This window comes from Suncus etruscus, chromosome 9, assembly GCF_024139225.1.
Source record: "Suncus etruscus isolate mSunEtr1 chromosome 9, mSunEtr1.pri.cur, whole genome shotgun sequence".
Taxonomy (NCBI): domain Eukaryota; kingdom Metazoa; phylum Chordata; class Mammalia; order Eulipotyphla; family Soricidae; genus Suncus; species Suncus etruscus.
Window position 1 is genome coordinate 31,545,648 of NC_064856.1, and position 21,064 is coordinate 31,566,711.

At 49.3% G+C, this 21,064-nt stretch overlaps 1 protein-coding gene across 1 annotated transcript in view; it reads right to left on the reverse strand.

The window, feature by feature from the left end:
* The window catches only part of NFATC2 (nuclear factor of activated T cells 2), a 105,011-nt gene extending 88,257 nt beyond the window's left edge, over positions 1-16,754 (reverse strand). The window contains exon 1 of the mRNA XM_049781321.1: positions 16,625-16,754. Within this exon, the coding sequence (XP_049637278.1) occupies positions 16,625-16,754 (130 nt within the window). The remainder of the gene's footprint in view (positions 1-16,624) is intronic.
* Between the last annotated feature and the right edge of the window lie 4,310 nt (positions 16,755-21,064).

The following is a 21,064-nucleotide window of genomic DNA, read 5'->3' on the forward strand; positions in this document are numbered from 1 at the left end:
AGCATTGCTATTGCTTCCCTATTGCTCCCCCAGCCCTCTCCCCTGAACTATGGAGTCCCCTTCCCCATTTCGACCCTTATCCCTCCAGGTTTCTACATTTACAGCATTTGGAGACTCATACCAAAGCTCTCCCCTAACACCCAAACACCCAGGGCCCTGCCCTGGGGTGTCCCATTCCCCTTTTCCCACACATAAAGGTGCTGGTCACTCAAGCAGAGGCCCTTCTCTTTCCCTGAAACCTCCCTCCCCTCATTTCTTCCACCCTGGGTCAGCTGCCTCAACAACCCAGCTGGCCCCACCAAAAAAAAAAAATCAAATAACTCTCCCCCTTGTGTCAATCTCCAGCCCAATTCCCCTCACATCCATGTTTCACTGTGTAAGGAACTTCGTGTCACAGAGCAGGGACAAGCAAACAATCAGGGGCCACATCCAGTACACAGGTTGTGTGTGATCAAGTTTTATGGGGAAACTTCCACCCCAGTTTGCTTCCTCATGGTCTAAGGCTTGTTCTTTCATTGCAATTGTTGAGGTTCCTGTGACAGAGGCTGTGTGACCCACTAAGCTGGAATTATTTAGAATCTGAATATTCAGAGAGGGTTTTGATTTGAGCACTGGTCTCCAAGCTCATGGAACTGGGTCTAACAAGGCTCAGCATGCGTTGCATGACTAAACTGTACTCACTCTGACCAAACCATACACATTCACAAACACATCACATACTTACATTCATAGATATTCAAACATACACTCAGACATACATTTATGTATACTCCCACATTCATGTAAACAAATTCATATACGTACACATTCGCAATATGTATACACACATTCTCACACACGCATGCATTCATACACATATTCACACCACACTCATATGCATATATTCATACACTCACACACAGCTCTTTTCTACATAACTAAACTTTCCTTCCTGGAGTTCATGTGCCCCCATCATCCTACTAGGTTCCACCACTGGCTCCAACACAACTCAGACTCAATGTTCCAATACAGGACCCCTAAGCTGACTGACTGCTGCTTTCCCCTCTTCCAGCCACACCATCTACCTTTCATGAGGTCTCTCCCCAATCTGGCCCCACCTAGACAGGACCTACCTAAAACAAAGCCTACCACCCTCTCACCCCACAAAATCTATTTGATGATGCTGGCTGAGTTTGTGAGCAAAATACATTGGGGACATCTCTTCACAATGGAAACTACCATTCAAGAATTCTTTTTTTTGTTTGTTTTTGGGCCACACCTATCAGTGCCTCCAGGTTACTCCTGGCTCTGTGCACAGGAATCATTCCTGGCAGGTTTAGGAGACCATACAGGATGCCAAGGATGGAACCTAGGTTGGCTGTATGCAAGGCAAGAACCCTACCCACTATGTTATCGCTCTGGCCCCTATTCAAGGGTTCTAATAGCAAACAAAAAGGAAGAAAGATACTACCTTAAAAGAGAGCAACTGAGTAAGTTATTCAAAGGCCAAACACCCATATCTCTGAAAGCATGGGGACATTATTTTTAGAAATGCACCCACAGATATACCTTCATATGTACCCAGACAATCAGACAGTTTCTGTATCTACACAGAATGCAGCAGGATATACTCACATACAATACAGCAATATGCATGTACCCATGACACAGCAGGATGGTGTGTACTCACACATGTGCACACTACCACACAGGATATAATACTATGCAGTAGGGTGTGTGCTCACATGCATTGCTACAGGATGCTTTTGCTGCACACGTGGACATATAAAATGAAGCATGTGTGTGCACTTACATACATGTATACACAATGCAGTAGACTGTGAGCTGATACACATGTGAGCTCATACACATGTATGTATTTGGTGCAGCAAATGTTTTGTGCTCCCAATGCATACACATTTTCAGTGCTGCTGGGTACATATGTATTCTCATGTATGCATCATATACAAGTATACGCATACACATGTATGCGTGTACTCCCATGCATGCACATATACAAGACTATCTCTGAAAATTACAGGTAACAGTGACTTCCTCCAGAGAGGGGAACTAAGAATTGGGGGACAGTGACAGGACAAAAATGAGACTTAGATTTTGGTCTTATAGGAAGGTTAAAAAAAAAAACAGTTCCCCAAAAGTAATCTATTTTCTAGGTAGGGTTGATTGAAAGTGATATACAGTAACTGCACTCTGGTTCCGGAAGCAGGAAATTGGTCTTCTTCTCTGCCCCTAAAAAGATGGGGGACCTTGGAAAAGTCCTGTACCTACTCTGGGTCTGATCCTTATCACAACAGCCTCCTCACTTGCCTGTGGCCCGGAAACCCTTTGCATTTTCTAGCTAGATCTGCTGAGGTCTGGAGTTCTCATGTTGCTGGAGTTCAATATAAACTTGTATTTGCATGCATGCAAAAACACACATACACACACTGCTCCCCAGGTAACAAACAACACTGGTTTCTAATCTAAGAAAAGATCAGTGTTTAAACCATGTCTGACAACCTGAATAGTCCTTCCAACCAGCAAAACTAACCAGTCTCATAGCACTCGTTCTGCCCTTATCAGGAAGCCCAAGTCACATCTTATCAGAAACACACCCTGGGTTAGAGTGGGCAGTCTCAGAACCTATGCATCGACACACACACTATGAACATGCCCTAGAAGCCCAGAAAACCAGAGAAATGGTTTGAACAAAAAGCAGGCCCAGTATCAACACTGGCTTTCATTCATCCAAGCAGCAAGATTTCACCACCCTCCCATAGGTTTTGAAAGTTAAATCACAAGCAGGAAGCAGGAAGGTCATTTATCATCATTTCTTGCTCAGTCTTCTGGGTGTGGGTTTAGCTGGGAAGCTCAGACTGAAGGCCCGTCGTTAAGGATTCTTCACATTTCATTGTAAACACCTGCAGCATCGAAGATGGCTCCTGCCAGCCACCGCAGTGCCCACAGCACCGAACCACATTTCTTTCATCTCAGAACCACCCTGTTGCTTTGGCTTTCCCAGAAATCTTGCTCTTCTTCCCATTTGACCTCTGCCATCATCCTGTGCCTCTTGTAGCTATCATTTCCTCCTCATATTTACTTTAATCCGCTCACAAATGACTTGGATCTTTTGGAGGAAACTTGACACCCACACCAATGGAGAAACAGTACCACCTACTTTGAAATAGATGCTAGCACTGCAGTAAGAGAAGATAAGGGAGATCAGGGGAAACCACAAGAAAAATAAAAGTTACTAAAATTAAGTGAGACTTGAGGCAGTACTTGGGGGGAGGCAAGAAGCTCAGTATTGGAGGCCTGTAATTCAACCTTCTTAAAGCCCTGGATAGAGCTTCCACTAATAGAGATTTATAGTGGAGCATTCAAGGACTTTTCCCCACATTGAAAAGTGCTCCCAGGCCCAGAGAGGTAGCACAGCGGCGTTTGCTTTGCAAGCAGCCAATCCAGGACCAAAGGTGGTTGGTTCGAATCCCAGTGTCTCATATGGTCCCCCGTGCCTGCCAGGAGCTATTTCTAAGCAGACAGCCAGGTGTGGCCCAAAAACAAACAAAAAAAAAAGTGCTCCCACCACCTCTGGTTAGAGTTTTGTATACTGCTTGAGAGTCCACTTTTTGTAAGGCTGGAGGTTGAGGAGAAAATGTCGGGGCCACGTGTAATACCATGGCAAGGCACTTCCCCTTAACTCAGCCAACTCAGATACAATCTCCAACACCATGAATGGTCCCCCAGATCATCATCAGAAGTAATCCCCAAATAGAGAGCCAAAAATAAGCCCTGAGAACCTGATGGTGTGGTCCAAGAATCACAGAGTAGCAGCTAAGGGTGATGCCTCCGTGGGCCATGATCCATGAGCAACTCTGACCAGGAGAAAACCACACACTGCTTGGCCCCCCTAAAGTGCAGCCCCTGTCCAGAGGTCCCTAACCCACATCCAGCACTCGGAGGTATGGGCAGAGATTGGGGTTTGGAGGCGGCTGTCTCTGTACTCCACATCCCACTCACTTTGCACAATCTCTTCTCTGAGTCCAAGACTCCATTTCTCATGTTTTACCTCTTCTAGAAGTCACTCATTTTTGGGAGGGGCACACCTGGAAGAGCTCAGGGTTTACTCCTGGCTCTGAGCTTAGAACTCACTCCTGGCAGGCTTGGGTGACCATATGGGATGCTGGGAATCCAATCCAGGTTTGTCCTAGGTTGGCTGCATGCAAGACAAATGCCCTACTGCTGTGCTGTCTCTTCAGTCTTTGATCCCTGGATTCTCCTGACTGTTTATTACTGGACTCTGCACTTTCTGCAGGCAAGCAGGGGTTAGTAACAACCCCAAAGCAGAGTCAGGGAGATGACACAAAAAGGATGAGCATATGCTTCACACACAAGAAGCCTGAATTCCATCCTTGGCACCTCATGTTCCCCTAAGTGCCACAAAGAGCTACCCCCAAGCATCTCTAGGGTGGCCCCAATAAAAACAACATGCCCCTAAACAACCCATATTCCTAAACACATCTTCCCAATGTCTCTTGTAGGGCAAACAACCCCCAGCTGAGAGCCACTGCCCACGGATCCCTGGGGTGTCCCCTAGAGCATACACCCATAAGCCCAGCAATCATCATGACTCAAGCCATTAAAATGATTCAGAAAGCACCAACTGCTGACCTCAAACTCGACTTTCCTGCCTTGAGCCCAAGATGATCCCCAAGAGCTAGACCCCAGGAATATTGGGGGAGATCTCTGGCCCTTCTCCAAAGTTACCAGTACCCCTTGCCCCCAAACAATCTGAGATGCACCCACACTGATACCCAGACTCAGTTCACCTAAACTCAGAAAACCCCAACTCTTCTGCTGTTTCCCATCAGGTATCACTCAACATGGGAGTGACTCTGAGAGGGACCTGCAGAAACCACAATGGGGACCCCAAGCCCATGCTGGCTATCTTCTTGGTTCTGGTCATCACTACTCTTTTCTGCTTATCAGGGAAGGCCTCAACCTTCCTGACTCCCCTTATACCCTAAGAGGAGTAGAGGAGTAAGGGAGTCCAAAAGAGCAGCTGCTGGTTAAAGTAGGTCTTCAGCAGCAGGGTTGCTCCTGGTAACTAAGGTCGCATTCTTCTAGAATGTTCATCATAATCCCATTGTGCCCCAATAGAGGCAATGATGACTTTTCAAATCCCACTCCAGCCATGTGGTGGGGGGAAAGGAGAGGTGCTCTGCTGGTCAGTGCCACCCTGCCCTTTTTTGCAGTGCTGCAAAAAAAAAAAGGCACCGACCGCAGAGCCAGCTGTCTCAGCTCCAGACGGTGGAATTTTCAGGAAGCAGAAGAGAATGACTGAAACAGAAACCCAGCTCCGGATCCCGCCAAAGGCTGCCCTGTGGGGAGGGGCCGGCAGAAAGTTTAGCAAGACGTGGCGGAGAGATGCCAAGGGCTGGCCGGGGACGCACCAGGGCATGAGCTCAGCCCTGAGGTGTGGGTGAGACATCACAGTCTGTCGCCATGGCACTGCTGAGGATGCCACAGCCACCCCACCCTTGTATAGTCAGATCACCAGAAATTGGGGGACGCAGCGAACCCCACCTCCACCACACCCTTGGCTCCTCACTATTATGCGCAACCCGGCTGCAGGAAGAAAGGTGGATAGATTTTCACCTGGTGTCCAACACGACCCAGAGCAATTGTTAGTGGTCATAGGCATTGAAATTCAACCTAGGCTCCATCCAAAGACCTCTCATGGCTTCTCCGGCCCATCCACATACCCTATGAGTGCACACGGGACCAGCATCAGATTCTCAATGAATCGTGTGTTAATAATGCCAGATAGAGAGCCTTGGCTGCATTTGCTTCCCTTGGGATGATACATATAGGTGCAGAGCATGAGAGAAAATGCACATGAAGTTGGGACCAGAAATGCCCGCGAGGAACCTTCACTGACCTTGCTGGCTGAGACAGCTGTCTGTCCACCCCACACACGGCAGCCAGGACGCTCGGAGCTGCTCCTGGGCAGCCAGCCATGGGGCCCTGCGCCGAGGACCCGGGCCCAGGACATCTGCAAAGTCGCTTCCTGATTGGCTGCCAGTGAGGCTGTCTGGGCTGCAAAGCTGTATTTGGCAGGGCTCAGAAAGGCCTGGAACCAGCAACTTGCAGACCACGAGGTCATGGTGGGGAATGAGACCAGGTAAATGAGAGGCTTGTCTCCAATACTTAACTAGAATGGAAAGAACTACCCCTTTTGGGTGAGTCCATCCAGGGGCTCTAACTAGGGACCCTTATGCTCTTCCGAAGCTCTGAAACTTTTGGCTTTATCTGTTCACATATCCGCCATCAGGCCGCAGGGATCCACCCCAGTCCTTAAATAGGGACATGACCCTAGTGGAGGTCTCAGTTGAACTGATGCTCACAGTTAAACAGGCACTTTGTGTGGGCATCTCTGCACCATTCAAGACGGACAGTTGTCCCACTCAACCTCTCCCCCCACCCAGCCTCACTTCTCATAAATCGGTTTTGAATGTCACCCAAATAAAATCACCAAAAATGTACTTATCACGCCTTTTGTTCGGCAGTCTTTGTATGAGCTGCATCCTTTTTGCTCATGGCTAAGATTTCTTTTTTGATCATCTGTGATGTAATATTCTTTGGAATGATGACTTCTTACTTCTCCAGTCGCCTGATGAACTGCCCCAGCCCCCTGTTTTCAGAACCAACAGCCCTTTGAAATTTAACTCAAGGCCAGGAAATATTGGACAGGAGTTAAGGCACTTGCCTTGCATGTGGCCAACCATGGTTGGTTCAATCACTACCACCAAAGATGCCCTATCACCAAAAATTACCCAACTACATTGCTAGGTGTGGCCCCCAAGCCAAATATAAAACCTGAGCTTGTGTTAATTTCTTTTTTTTCTTTCTTTTTTTTTTTTTTTTTTTTTTTTGGTTTTTGGTTTTTGGTTCACACCTGGCAGTGCTCAGGGGTTACTCCTGGCTCTACTCTCAGAAATTGCTCCTGGCAGGCTCAGGAGACCATATAGGATGCAGAAATTCAAACTACCGTCCTCCTGCAGACAAGGCAAAAGCCTTGCCTCCATGCTATCTCCTCTGCATGCAAGGCAAACGCCCTTGTTTTCATGCTATCTCTCCAGGCCCTTGTGTTCACTTCTAACAAGACAGTCTTTCCTCCCACCTCAGCTTGTCAGGCATGTCTGTGGCTTCCTCATGGAAAAGAAAAGGAGTGAACTTGTCAGAAGACTCAACCTAAAAGAGCTCCCTTCAAAAACAAACTGATTCCACTAGCCACTGGGTCAGAGCTCACAGTAAGTGTGAGGCCAGCGAACACTTCCCCCCACCAACCCCATTATCCTCTAACTCAAAGCTTCTTATACTGTAGCTTCAATCCCATGGGCGTGTGGAGGGTCTGTGTGACTAAATAAGGAAGTCATAAAATGTTTGTTTTAAAAGACACTTAAGGTTTATTATCAGTAAATGTTTTACTTGCATCCTCTGTCATAGATTCAGGGTCCTGTAAAAATCTATCGACCGAAAAGGAGCTATATGTGAAATAGATTTAACACCTAAAGACTGATGCATATCACCAGTGGCTTGTTTAGATTTGCCTTGACACGAGTGTCAGTATATTGAGAAACCCTGCTTGGGCTGGAGCGATAGTACAGGGGAGAAAGCACTTGCCTGGCACCTCATCTGGTTTCCCAAGCTCAGAATGATCACTGAGCACAGTTGAGTGCTCCCACAAAAAAATAATTTTAAAAAATGTTCAAACCAACTTAGTACTGACCCCTCACCCAGTTATCTTACCCCTCAAGGACAACCCCAGTTTGACTCAGCTCAAAAAGTCGATTTCCATCTTTCCTCCTTCTCTCCTTCTCCCTCTCTCTCCCTCTCTCTCCGTCTCTCTCCCTGTCTCTATATCTCTATCCTCTCTTCTCAAATTCCAAGTAGAAACTTTCCCTTGCAGACAGTGAGCCATGTCCCTTTCTGCCTTGGTAGAGATTTAAACAAATTCCAAGCTTGCTGGCAGCCTCCTCTTCATTTACATTCTTCCCCTGGGGCCTGCCCTACAGGGCCACATAACTGGAACTGGCATCCAGGCATCCTTAATCAGTGGAGCCTGCCAGCCCAGGTCATTAATGGCATTGCTCCATCCTCACTGGCAATAGAGGTGATGCCATAGGCTGTGAGCTTCGGGCCTGCACCTACCCCAACATCGTGCAGACAAAAACAGCCCTGGCTATCATCCCTAGAATAATGGGGCAGAGATGGGGGAAGCATTGTGAGCTGAACCCTTTTCTTTGCAGAAAAATTCCACCAGGTCTATTATGATAAGGGCCTTTCTAAATTCTGAACTTAGAAAGCACCAGCCACTTTTTTTTTTCTCTCCAGAAAGTACACCCAAGCAATGATCACTTAACACTCAGCATACCTGGCTTTCAGAAAATAGGCCTTGTGGAGAAGATGATCCCTACCCCCTTTGTACCCCAGATTTGGAGGCAGTAAAGGCTCCAGAGACCAATGTGGGGGATGGTGAGGAAGCACCTCTGTACTGCCTCATGCTTTCTCGTGTCTGCCTTAGACATTGCTTTTACAGAGGGAAAAGGCAAGGAAGGGCCCCGGCTTGCAATGGTCTTTCAGTGTGAATATCAGATGATGGGAAATTAGGGCAGAGAGCCAGGTGGAGAGATACCATGGGGATGTGCCTGAGGGAACCAGGTGTGCAGCAATGCCTGGGATAGGGGGCTTGATCTACCATAGGTGAATAGCAAGAAAGCCAGACAGGACTGCTCTCAAATAACAGAGGTAAAGGCTGTGTCCCACAAACATAATGTGAGCATTTGGTTTGACTCTTGTTTCAAATTAACCATCAAAAGACAAGAGAACTGGGGCCTGAGAGATAGCATGGGGATGTGCCTGAGGGAACCAGGTGTGCAGCAATGCCTGGGATAGGGGGCTTGATCTACCATAGGTGAATAGCAAGAAAGCCAGACAGGACTGCTCTCAAATAACAGAGGTAAAGGCTGTGTCCCACAAACATAATGTGAGCATTTGGTTTGACTCTTGTTTCAAATTAACCATCAAAAGACAAGAGAACTGGGGCCGGAGAGATAGCATGGAGGTAAAGGTGTTTGCCTTGCATGCAAAAGGATGGTGGTTCGAATCCCAGCATCCCATATGGTCCCCTGAGCCTGCCAGGAGCGATTTCTGAGCATAGAGCCAGGAGTAACCCCTGAGCGCTGCCATATGTGGCCAAAAAAAAAAACAAAAAACAACAACAAAAAAAAAAAGACAAGAGAACTGAAGCGATAATACAGCGTGAGCGTTCTTGCCTTGCATATGGCAGATCCAGGCTTGATTGCCGGCACCATATAGGTATCCTAAGCACTCAAGAGTAATTCCTGAACACATGGCCAGGAATAAGCACCCCCAAACATCCCCCCACAGAAAAAGACAAGAAATTTTAATTCCAAAACTTACAAATTAAGTGATTAAGAGATTAATTTTAGGTTTTATACTGGTCTTTGATTTCTCTTAAATCCTTATCTTTGAGAGCTTCTGGTCAATCTATTAAAATACTATAGTGTTAAAATTTAAAAGTTGAGGTGAGTACAGAGACTATGTTGGGGAGGGATGAAATCCATTTGGCCTCAGTCCCTGATTCTTGAGTAGGAGTGAAGAATACAATTTCTCCTTCTTCCTTTGGGAGAAGTTCAGTAAAGAGTCCAGAGCCTTTCTCTTGTTGGGGGGAGGGCACATGGGGCTCTGCATCCACTATCCCTTAAAGGATTGAACTCAGTTTGGGGGCAGGAACCTCCAGCTACCAACTGGGTAAGCTGAGTTGGGTCTAAAGTTCTGCCTGTGGCTATTTCTGTGCTGGTGGGAGAGGGAGGATGGGAAGAAGGGGGAGGAGGAAGAAGAGGTGGAGGAGGGGAAGGAAGTCCCTTTGTGGGTAAAAACCAGAAGGTACCCTCATACTACATTCTCCATGTCTATTCCTTCCAGTCCTGGCACAGGGGTCCAAGGGGCCCAGAGTAATACCGCCTTCCTGACATCAGTTACAGGCCAGACACCAAAGAAGTTCTGGAAGCTAGGTCAGGGCTGGGGTGGGGTCAGAGGTGGGTTTGTGACATCAGACTTAAAGCACAATACATAGTGAGTGACATGGTAAAGCCACACAGCTCGAACAGTACAGCCTTTATGCCCTGTTCCATGGTCCCTTGAAGCCCTAGATTCCTCTGAAGACTGAGGCCAAGACTCTTCTCCAAGGAGCCAAGGTATCTCAAAAGGGAAAGCTGGGGGAGACCTGGGAGCCACCACCACCATAATACCAATGCCAGTACCAATCTTGCCATCAACACCATCACCACCAAACTAACACCACCATCAACAACACCAACAATAATACCAACAATACTTCCAACACCACCATCACCACCACCACCACCCCCATAGCTACCAACATCACTAACAACATTAATACCACTGCCACCTACACCACCATTGCTACCAACACCACTAACACTATCACCAATACTAACACTACCAACAACATTAACACTGATACTACCACCACCAACATGGCCCCTGTCACCTCAACCTGCCTGAGACATACATTCCCACCATGTCATTTCAGGAAGCCAGGCCAGCTCTGCCCTCTGTACCCTTCTAGGGCATCAAAGTCCCCCAAGGACTTGCAGAAGCACCACCACACACTTGGAGACTGCCTCCCACCTGCTGGCCATACTTCCAGGTCTTAATGGACCAAGGTCACTCAGAACAGCAAGCAACTAATCCAGAAAACTTCAAGTCAAGCTGGGCTTAGGTGGGGTGCCCTGACTTGCCACCACTTCTGGTTAGAAAGAGGGAGTACCCCAGGTGGTAGGGGTGACACAGAGATACAGGGAGCTCTGAAAAGAGCAGAGGGCCTGTGTCTTCCTTGTCCTTCCCCATTTTCTTTCCTGCATCTTTTACAATGAGGCAAATTCCAGCGGACATTTGTAGATTACATGGTGATTACATGAGTACCAAAGGAAAGGGGTGAACTCTCCCCACACTGCCTCGTGGGAAGCCTGGGAAAGCTGGAGTCAGCAAATGTCTCAAGCTCACTGTTCTCACAGCTATGAATAATGCTGAAGAACTGGGGGTTGGGGGGTCCCCAAGTGTAAGGGTTCAAAGCCAATCCTGCCTGGCTCTCAGCAAAGTTCCATGAGCCAAGAGTCTGACTTCACTGGCCGAGTGTGTCTGGAAGGTTCTAACTAATATGCATCTAGGAGGGAGAGCTGCCGGCCACCCAAGCTGCATCTTACTTAGATGCATCAACCCTATCACCCACCACACAAAGGTGGAAGATTGCACAAGCCAACCCAAATCACCCTTTCTTCAAGTTTAGGTGTTTATTTTGGGGGATGGAGGGTACACCCGGCCTGGAGCTAGGGGCTGCTTCTAGCTTGATGTTTAGAAGTCACTCCTGGTCATGCCAGCAATTAAACCAGGACCTCCTACATGCAAAACATGTGCTCTAGTCCTTTAGCAAGTCCCTAGCCTACCCCCTGATTTCGGATTCTAAAAGACTCTTTCTTATTAGACTTGCAGCCTGGGGTCTGGAGGCCGGGCAGACAAGAATGTGACAACAAGGCTCAATGAAGGCCACGCTGTCCCCAGGCCCTTTGCCTTGCCGACAGGTCTGACTGTCATTACTCCAGCCACAACTTGAGATTCTAACTCTGTTTGCACAAAGCTCATTAAGGCCTGTCCCTAACTCAGTACACACGGCCGAGGCTCTGAATGTCACATGTGAAATCGCCTGCTCAGGCTGGAATGCTATTTTTAGTAGGCACCCAAAAAAAACCCCTCATGCTCTATCCCTGCTCCGTTTGTCTCTGCCTGTTTATCACACTTCCATCTCACACCGGCCTAGGGGTTGGGCCAGCACCGAGGTGAACATGTCTCGGTAACCCCCAGGGACTGGCTCAGAGCCAGCATTCAGGGAGGGTGCTGAAAGGGGGGCTAGGGCAAGGGTGGGGAGCAGGTGTTCCTGAGGGAGGTGTAGGGACACCTGGGATGGGTCACAGGGTCTATCTCTCTTTTCTGGAAATAGCTTGAATTATGAGTGGGGATGACAGGGACACCAGTGGGAAGGGCACAGTGGGGAGACATGTAGGAGGAACACTGCAATGTATTCGGTTTCCATCAGCTTTCGAAGGGCTGTGCCCCCCCCCAATGTAGGGATTCCTCTTAAAATTCAGACTCTATAAGCAATAACTGAGAGGTTGTTTCCTTACATAAGAGGTGATCAGCCATCTCCTCTGCATTGACTTAGCTCCAGATGAAGTCTGGGGGTAACTTGGGAGACCCAGAATGTACCCATCTCCCTTAATGCACTACCAGTTGGAAGAAATAAAACTGCAATGGAGTCACCAGCAAACCCAAGAGAAGACAACTTCTACTCTTGTCGAGAACATTCACAAACCTGTCCAGACCCTGTGGGTCACAGCCATGCACAGCACCCCAGTCTTGTCCCCACACAATTTTTTTGGTTTTTGGTTTTTGGGTCACACTTGGTGGTGTGCAGGGGTTATTCCTGACTCTGCTCTCAGAAACTGCTCCTGGCAGGCTCAGGAGACCATCTGGGATGTGCTGAGAATCAAATTTGGGTCTGTCCTGTGTTGTCCACATGTAAGGCAAATGCTCTATCGCTATGATATTACTTCAGCCCCTGTTCCACACATGCCTTTAGGCAAACAAATTTGAAAACCTAGATGGATTAATAGATAATTTCTTTAAACTAGGGGCCTGGAGCAATAGCACACTGGGAAGTATATTTGCTTTGCACATGGCTGGCTAAGGTTTGGAAGGCAGCTAAGCTCACCACTATACACCAACACCACTATCTGACCTAGGTTTGAGCCCCAGCATTCCATAGGGTCTCTCGAGCCTGCCAGAACTGATTGCTGAGTGCAGAGCTGGGAGTAACCTCTGAGCGCTGCCAGATGTGACCCAAAAGCCAAAAACAAAATAATAATAATGATAATAATAAAATAAATCATTTGTAGGTCATAGAGATAGTACAGGAGTTAAGATGCTTGCATGTGGCCAATCCACATAGACGTTCCCCTAAGCACTACCAGCAGTCACTCCCTGAGCAGTGCAGGGTGTGGCCCACGGGTATCTCTGTGGCCACGCACATGTTACAAGCTTTAGTTTGTAAGTTCGAGCCTTAACACCTCTCACGTGCCAAGCACAGATCTGCAGCCTGGCTGTGTGGGAACCCCAGACCCACAAAAAAGTATGTGCTCTCCGGCACATCACAACCAAGTTTGCAGGAGCAACACCACTGAAAGGTGTGAGTAGGTGTGAGCGTGTGTCAACACTCCAACCCCAAGTATGCAACATCTCACTGCAGTCAAAACTGGCAAGAGAGAAGGGATGGGGGAAAGAAAGACATGATTTTCAAAACTGACTCCAGCAGAAATAGAAGGCATCACTGAACCAAGTTCCACAGATAAAATTTAGAGCAAACAAGGCTCCATTCTATGGCTTTGAGGGACCCAGACCTACAAATCAGGAGATTCTCTTCCTCACCGCCTACTCATTGCTTCTGAGCACAGAAATGGACCTCCAGATGACATCACATCAGAGAGTTCTTTACACACACACACACATACACTCCTGAATCCTGCTGAAAGAAATCCTAAATATCATGAAACAAACTGGCACCACCCTGAGGAAATAAATAACACAGTAACCCAGGGGGTTATTTAATGAGGAATATTCAACTTGAATAATTTGTTAGTTGGAAGTCTGCAAGTCAACTTACTTGAGATTGAAAAATAAATCCCTATATTTCCATTGAGGCTGAAAGTCTCTGGGAGTAATTCCACCCCATTCCTAATAAAAACATATGGATGGAGATCCCCTTCACTTAACACACACACACACACACACACACACACACACACACACACACACACACACACCGTGGACCCCACAAAGCGCTGCCTGGTGGGTGGGACAGACCCCCATGATGCACCTGGGCAGAGCTATCAGTGCAGATAGGCCAGAGAAAACTAGGGGGTGCTCTGTCCCAGTGGGGGCTGTAATATGATGGAGCTCCAATTCAAGCACCACCAGCTCTTCATGCCAAGCTGGATGAGTGAAATCTGGCTCCCCAACCCCACCTCACCTCAAACCTCAAGGGACAAAAGCAGGACTGTGGAAAACACAAGCATCAGATAGGGAACATATCTTCAGGACTAAGTGGGTTAACTCATTAAGGTGAAAGGACAATGACCACAGCTCCTTGCTGTGAGAATAAACAGCTCCAAAGAGGGGAGCTGGCATGGCAGGTCACCCTGCTAATAAATCCATGGCAGTCCAGTCTTGTAGTGATGCCACACCCCTTCAATCTGCTGATGAAGTCTCTCAATGGGAGAAGGGAGGGTCTCATAGCCCATACCCACATGCAGACATGGGTGTCAGGGGAGCTGTCCACACAGCTGCTCTGCTCCCCAGAAGAAGAGTGTGTCAGACAAGGCCCAGAGGCAAGTAGGGGCTGGCCTCAACTACTGTGGTTGTCCTGCCACCAGGAAGCAAAGCAAGGTGCCCATCTGGAACATCTGGGGTAGCCAGAGCCAGGCCCACACCTAGTACCTCTGGTTTGAGTCTCTCAGAGCCCATAGGGGCCCATCTCTTCCCAGGATAGGCTATCACTGAGCAGTAACTGCCCAGCCCAAAATACAGGGTGTGTCTCTCCTTCCCCAGGAGCCCTCTACAGACAGGAATCACTGACTGAAGCCACACACATATCCATCCAGATCAGCACCCCCAGTCTAGCCTCCACACTTGGTACCCTAGAATCCAGAGTACAAACTACCTCTTGGCCTCCACAATCTCCTTCCTCAAACCCATTGCTCCAACCACCAGGGAGAAAAAAAACTCGGATTCCAACTGATGGGCGTCTCGCACCCAACCTGGATAGTGACTCTCCAAACTGTCATTGTCAGAGCTTGCCTAAAGTATGAGCTTCTCTCACATAACGGACCAATAGTATGTCTTGGGTCCTGAGGATTCTGGGACTCCCTGCATTATCTTCACAGCTTTTCTGTAAGTCCAAACTAACATTAGTTTTGTGAAAGGAAAAAAAATATGAGATTCCAGGGCTTCCCTGTGGTCATTTTGATACCCATCTGGCATCCACCATGTACCACTTGCCAAGAAAAACTCTACAAAGCACCTCCCCTCCGATTTGGCTCGGAAACTATTTCCCAGGAAATCTCCCCCCACACCCTCAAAAAGAGAGAGGGGGAAGGGAGAGAGAAATAATAAAACCCTGATTGATTGTGAACCTGGGAGGGTGTAAGAATTAGTTCCCTGCAAGATATGACTTTAATCTTAACCAACAGGAAGGGCACAGCTGTTGGAGGGCTGATTTGCAGATTCCTAATTGTATCTTTCAAAGCAGAGGATGGTCTCCAGATGCAACTGGAGAAGCCTCCTCAGAGCTAATCATTTCCAGCTCCAACCCCAAACTCGAGGTGCCTCTGGAGATCCCAGTGGGGTACCACTAGAGGGGGAATCAGGTGAAGGAGCCCCTCATCTCCAGGGGCGATGAGGCCGGAATGGAAGGAAAGTGAAAGCTCATGGGCTGGTTCAGGGAACCAGTGAGTCCTCAGGTTTGCCGCCCCCCCCCCCACATCCACAGCCAGCCAACCCCTCCCTCCTAGAGCGGATGTGGCCCGCCCAGCACACACCACCATGCTGCCCCCAGCTCCAGCGGGGCGAGGCTGGGCAGCCAGGGTTGGGCTGTCAAAATCAGGAAGCCTGGTTGGGGTTTTGTTTTTTTTCCAAGACAACCTGCTAACCAGCAAAATACAGTGGTGGTGGGGGGTGTTGTTGCCTCTGTCTGCCAAAGGCTCCTGATAAACACGTGAAGCCAGAGATGAGGCCCGGGGAAACCCTCTTTTCCCTTCTCCTTCTCCACACAAGAGGCACAGGAGCAGATTAGGCTGGAGTCTTGTGCCTTCCAGAAGCCTCGCCAGCACCAGGGGGAGGAGAGCTCTGGAGAGAGCTGGCAAGGGCCCGGGAAGGGGCCCAGTAGTCACATTAGAACCAATAGCAGAACTAACCCCGGGGAAGAAATGGGCGTCCCTCAAGCCAAGCTGAGCCCCTTCCTGCCTACCTGAGACACCCACCACCCTTTCCTGGGTTTCAGCAGGAGGGATTCACCCCAGTCCTGGGACCAGACTCCCTGGGCGCCCTTCCCCCCACAGGCTCCAGTCTTTTGCTTTCTCACCTGCTCTCCCCAAAGACAAATGAACCACTTCCGCCCCCCTCCCCGCCCCTGCTTCCTTCGGGGCTACCAATGCTTCTCAGGGAGAAGTCACAAGCAACAGGACACTGTCCAGCTGCAGGACAAGAGGGGCCCCGGCCACCCACCCCAATGGCCTGTGCCCAAGCCACCTTCCCTCCATTCCTCTCTCCTACCTGGAACAGGCGCCCACACACACACACACCATCCCCTCCCCTGGAAATGCGGCATCTGGAGCTAAGTGGGACCCTGTGTCCACTCCCCGGACCCTGCCCAGCACGGCTGGGGGGGCCAGGTGGGGGTGGAAGAGGGGTTGACAGCCCCACCGACCTTGGAGTAAATAGTCATAATCATAGTCGAAGAGGATGGAGAAGTCCAGCTCGTCCTGGGAGCTGCCCCCGGGCTCGCGGCCCAGGCCGTCCCCACCATCGGGGTCCGGCTGCTGCTCTGGGGCGTCCATGCTGCACGAGGTGACCCGGGGCTGCGGGCTGGGGGCCGGCCGGGTGCGGCGAGGCTCTGCGGGCTCCCGGGCGGAGGTGGCAGAACTCGGGGCGCGCAGGGCACGGGATCACGGAGCACGCCGGCTCCGGGGCGCAGCAGCGTGTCCTGGACGAGGAGCTGAGCGGCGGACGGCGAGGCCCGGCCGAGCTTCCTGCTCCGAGAAGGCACCTGTTGCTCCGGGGAGCGGGGGAGGCGGGGACAGGGCGGCGGGCCGGGCCGGGCGGGGCGGGGCGCCACCGGGGAAGGAGGGAGCCCGGCGCGGGCGGGCGGGTGGCCCGGCTGGCCATGGCGAGGAGGCCCGCTGCCCGCCCTCTGGGCCCTGCCACCTCCTGCCCAGTGGAGACCAGAGAGTTACCACTTCATAGATCCTAGAGTTTTGCTCTAAGTGATCCGCCGGTCCCTTCCTTCTCGGGGTTGCCCTCTCCTTTCTACTACACAAGTAAGTCTCTAGGATTCTGTGCACCACAACTGGGGCAGGATTTTTACCCCCTAATATTGGCACCATTTTCAAGGGAACCCCAGACCCCATACACACACATACACACACACACACACACACACACACACACACACACACACACACACCTCTTGTCCTAACTTGGGGACCTGCAAAACTCTAGTTCTAGAAACCAGAACAAGAAGCCCACTGTGAAAGTGACATTTGGAGGGTCCTGACCAATCCTGCAAGTGGCTAAAGGTGAACCCGACTCAGGCAGGCGTAGCATCCAGGAGAGAAGTTTGCAGGACAGTGCGAGATGCTCCTTCCTGGGCCCCTCCCAGTCAAGAGATACAGGAATGTGCATTTCTTGCTTGTTTGTTTGACATTCCCTGAACACAGGGCCAGCGTCCCTGCTTCTCTCCAGGATCCAAGAGGCCCCAAAAGGAGCAAGTTTTTAAAGCCACACCCAGAGTTGGCTCCTTCATCCTGGTCACCTATGAGACCCACCTGGAAATCTGAATAGTAGGCAGAATCTGAACACTGGACTCTGGAATCTCCGCTTTACAAAATCAGAGTTTTGTAAAATAAATAAAGAAGCACCCAGAAGTTTCTAGCATGTGGCCGGGGAGCAACCACTGCATCAGACACTGATTCATCGCACCCTGCCCCAGCAAAGAAGTTGTGAGGTGACTGAAGACTGATTTTAATTATGTAGAATAATTCTCATTCCTTGGTTGTCATTGTCAGCTTCATTCCCATTCATGTTAATAAGCCAAAAGAAAGAAACAGGACAAAGAAAAGCCCATAATTGATTCAGGACTTAGCCAACTATGAATCCTGGGAAGTATATTCTGGCTATTAGAATTGAAAGAGGGTCCATCGAATTTATTTTCTTATATTGGATCTTAGGGGCCACACCCAGCAGTGTCCTGGCTCAGTGTTCTAGGAGTGTTCCAGGGTGTTCAGAAGACTGTACAGTGCTGGGCCTCAAACCAGGGCCCTCACCAGCAACATTTGTGCTCCAAACTTTGTGCATCTCCCTGGCGCCACAAAATCTTCATTTCCGACCCTGAAATCTGGGTTAGAGATACACTGCAGAATGAAGAAAGCTGGGGGTCATTGTCACCCATCCTATAGTGATGAAATGCTTCTAAGCTAGTGGACATGGGACTGGTTTAGCCACCCAAAACCACCATTTCCCTTTTGATAACAACACTTCAGAGTGCTGGGAAAGTCCTCTTGACAAGTCTTGATAGAACCCTCAACCAAACGGTCCTATCTTTCCCTAGAAACAAAAAAAATGAGGTTGACCCAAACTTGCTAATCAAAAACTTCAAGCCCAGGATTTAGCTTAATAGGCTAGAGTAAATACTTTACATGAAGGGCCTCCATGTTTAATCCTCAGCATTAAGCCAGAAATAACTCTAGCACTATCAGGAGTTATTTGCCCAAAACCAATTCTATGAGGTTCACTAAGGCGTTATCCTGATTGCCTCTTTCATTCCCACTGTGTATATAGGGAACAGGGAACAGGGAAGTGGACAAATGGGTGGGTAAGTGGGTGGTAGATGAATGGAAGAATGGATGGGTAGGTGGATGAATGGATGAATGGACAGATGGACAAATGGATGGGTGGATGAATAGAGGTATGGAGGATGGATGGATGGATGGATGGAAGGATAGATTCTTGGACTGAAACTTCCATGAAGGACGAATGGAAATTGAATATATAGAAAAGTATGTAGATAAACTTTGTAAAGATTTCTGGTGATTTTTTTTATATTTTGGGCCACACCCAGTGATGCTCAGGGCTAGGGAACCATATGGGACACGGGGGGGGGGGGGTGTCAAACCAAGGTTCGTACTTGGTCAGCGGAGTGCAAACTGCTGCACCATTGCTCCGGCCCCCTGGTCCAATTAACAATTAGACCACAGTTTAGTGTAAGGGCCAGGAGGATATTTGCCAAAGGACATAGGGTTACCTGGACCCCCCAGCAGTGCTCAGTTTCCAAGGCTACACCTGATGATGCTGGAGGTACCATATGGTTCTGGTAAAAGAATACTTCCTTCCTTCCTTCCTTCCTTCCTTCCTTCCTTCCTTCCTTCCTTCCTTCCTTCCTTCCTTCCTTCCTTCCTTCTCATAGGATTTTAAATTAGCACCAAAGCAATCAAAGATCCTAAAGGGACAGCATACAGATCAAATGCCACCCTAGGACAGGATCTTGTAAAATAAGATTTTCCTCTTCAAAGGTGACCTTGAAGGGTGGGACTTAGGGTTGGGGGCAAGAAATATTCTTACTTCCAAAACAAATAATTCGTGTTCTTAAGAGCCAGGGCCAGGGGCACAGTGCCTGGCCTCATGCCTTCTGTGGCTACAGGGTGGAGGGCCTGAACAGGACAGCACCAGCGACCTTCTATGCCCTGCCGCTGACCTCCTGGGGCCTTACCCATACCCTTTGAGAGGAAGCTGCTGCGCACTCGCACTCGGACCAGGCCAGGGAGGCAGTTTAGCTCCACAGCGCCCCCTCAGGGCAGAGCGGTGCACTGCGACCCGATGGAGAAAGGAGAGAACGTTGACTTCTGGGGAAACCCACTGATAGAGGCAGGGGACAAATAGGGTCTTGCTGGGAGGCATTGTGGGCCCCTGTGGAGAAGGGTTGCCAGGCAGGTGGTGGGTGCAAAGGTCCTGAGGCTGAAAGAAGGACGAAGTATTTGGAAAGCAGAGAGACACCTGGAGAAAGGTACAAGAGAACAGAAGATCAAAGGGAGTAAGGAAAGAAGCACAAAGCAAGACTGTCTCTGGGTTCCAGAGAACTTTGCAAGGTTGACAGCAGAAAGAGGAATTGAAGGGGCAGGAGCCAAGAATCTGGGTAACTATGGAGGAAAAGGTGGAGCATCAAAGGGGCCCTTTTCCTACCTCCTATAGCATTCCCCCAATATGGCCCCACCTTAACACAAAGAACAAGAGGACTAACTTGGAGCTCGCCCAGAATGGCACAGAATGACCATTCAAGTTGGAGCTTGAGGGCCCCATCAAACCTACTTCTTTTCTACACAGCAGACCTAGAAAAAGCATCTTTTCTGGACGGCAGTTGGAAGGGGGTTCTCTGAAGCATGCCCAGGAGCCCCTCCTGGAGGTTCTTGGCAACTGTTAGTGCTGGCCTTTCAGTGCTCATCTCACAGTGCTGAGTTACTTGGGCCACCTCAGCAGTGCTCAAGGGCCTCCAATGATGCACCTAGCAGTGCTCACGACTCTAGGGACTGTACCTGGTGATCAAACTAGGACGCATGCCATTTTTCCTGTGCTCATCTCCAAACCCAAATTCACAAATCTACAGCCCTGAACCTTTGTACTAAAAACCCAGCTCTGGGGTATTTTTTGTTTGTTTTGGTTTTGGTTTTTGGGCCACACCTGGTGGTGCTCAGGGGTTACTCCTGGCTCTGAGCTCTAAGCTCCTGGCAGGGTTGGGGGACTACATGGGATGCTGGAGATTGAACCTGAGTCCATCCCGGATCAGTATTGTGCAAGGCAAACACTCTACTACTGTGCTATCACTCCAGCAACTCTCTCTTTTTTTATAATGGAAATCACACCTAGCTGAACTCAGACTCTATGCTTAGGGATCACTCCTGGAGGTGCTCAGGGGACCACACGTGGTACCACATACAAGGCCAGTGCCTTAATCCCTGTGTTGTCTCTTCAGACCTGAAAGCCAGGCTCTAAGGTACGGATCATGGAGCTGGAACTATAGCACAGTAAGGAGGACATTTGCCTTGAATGTGGCCAACCTGTGTTTAATTCCTGGCATCCTATATGGTTCCCTGAGCAC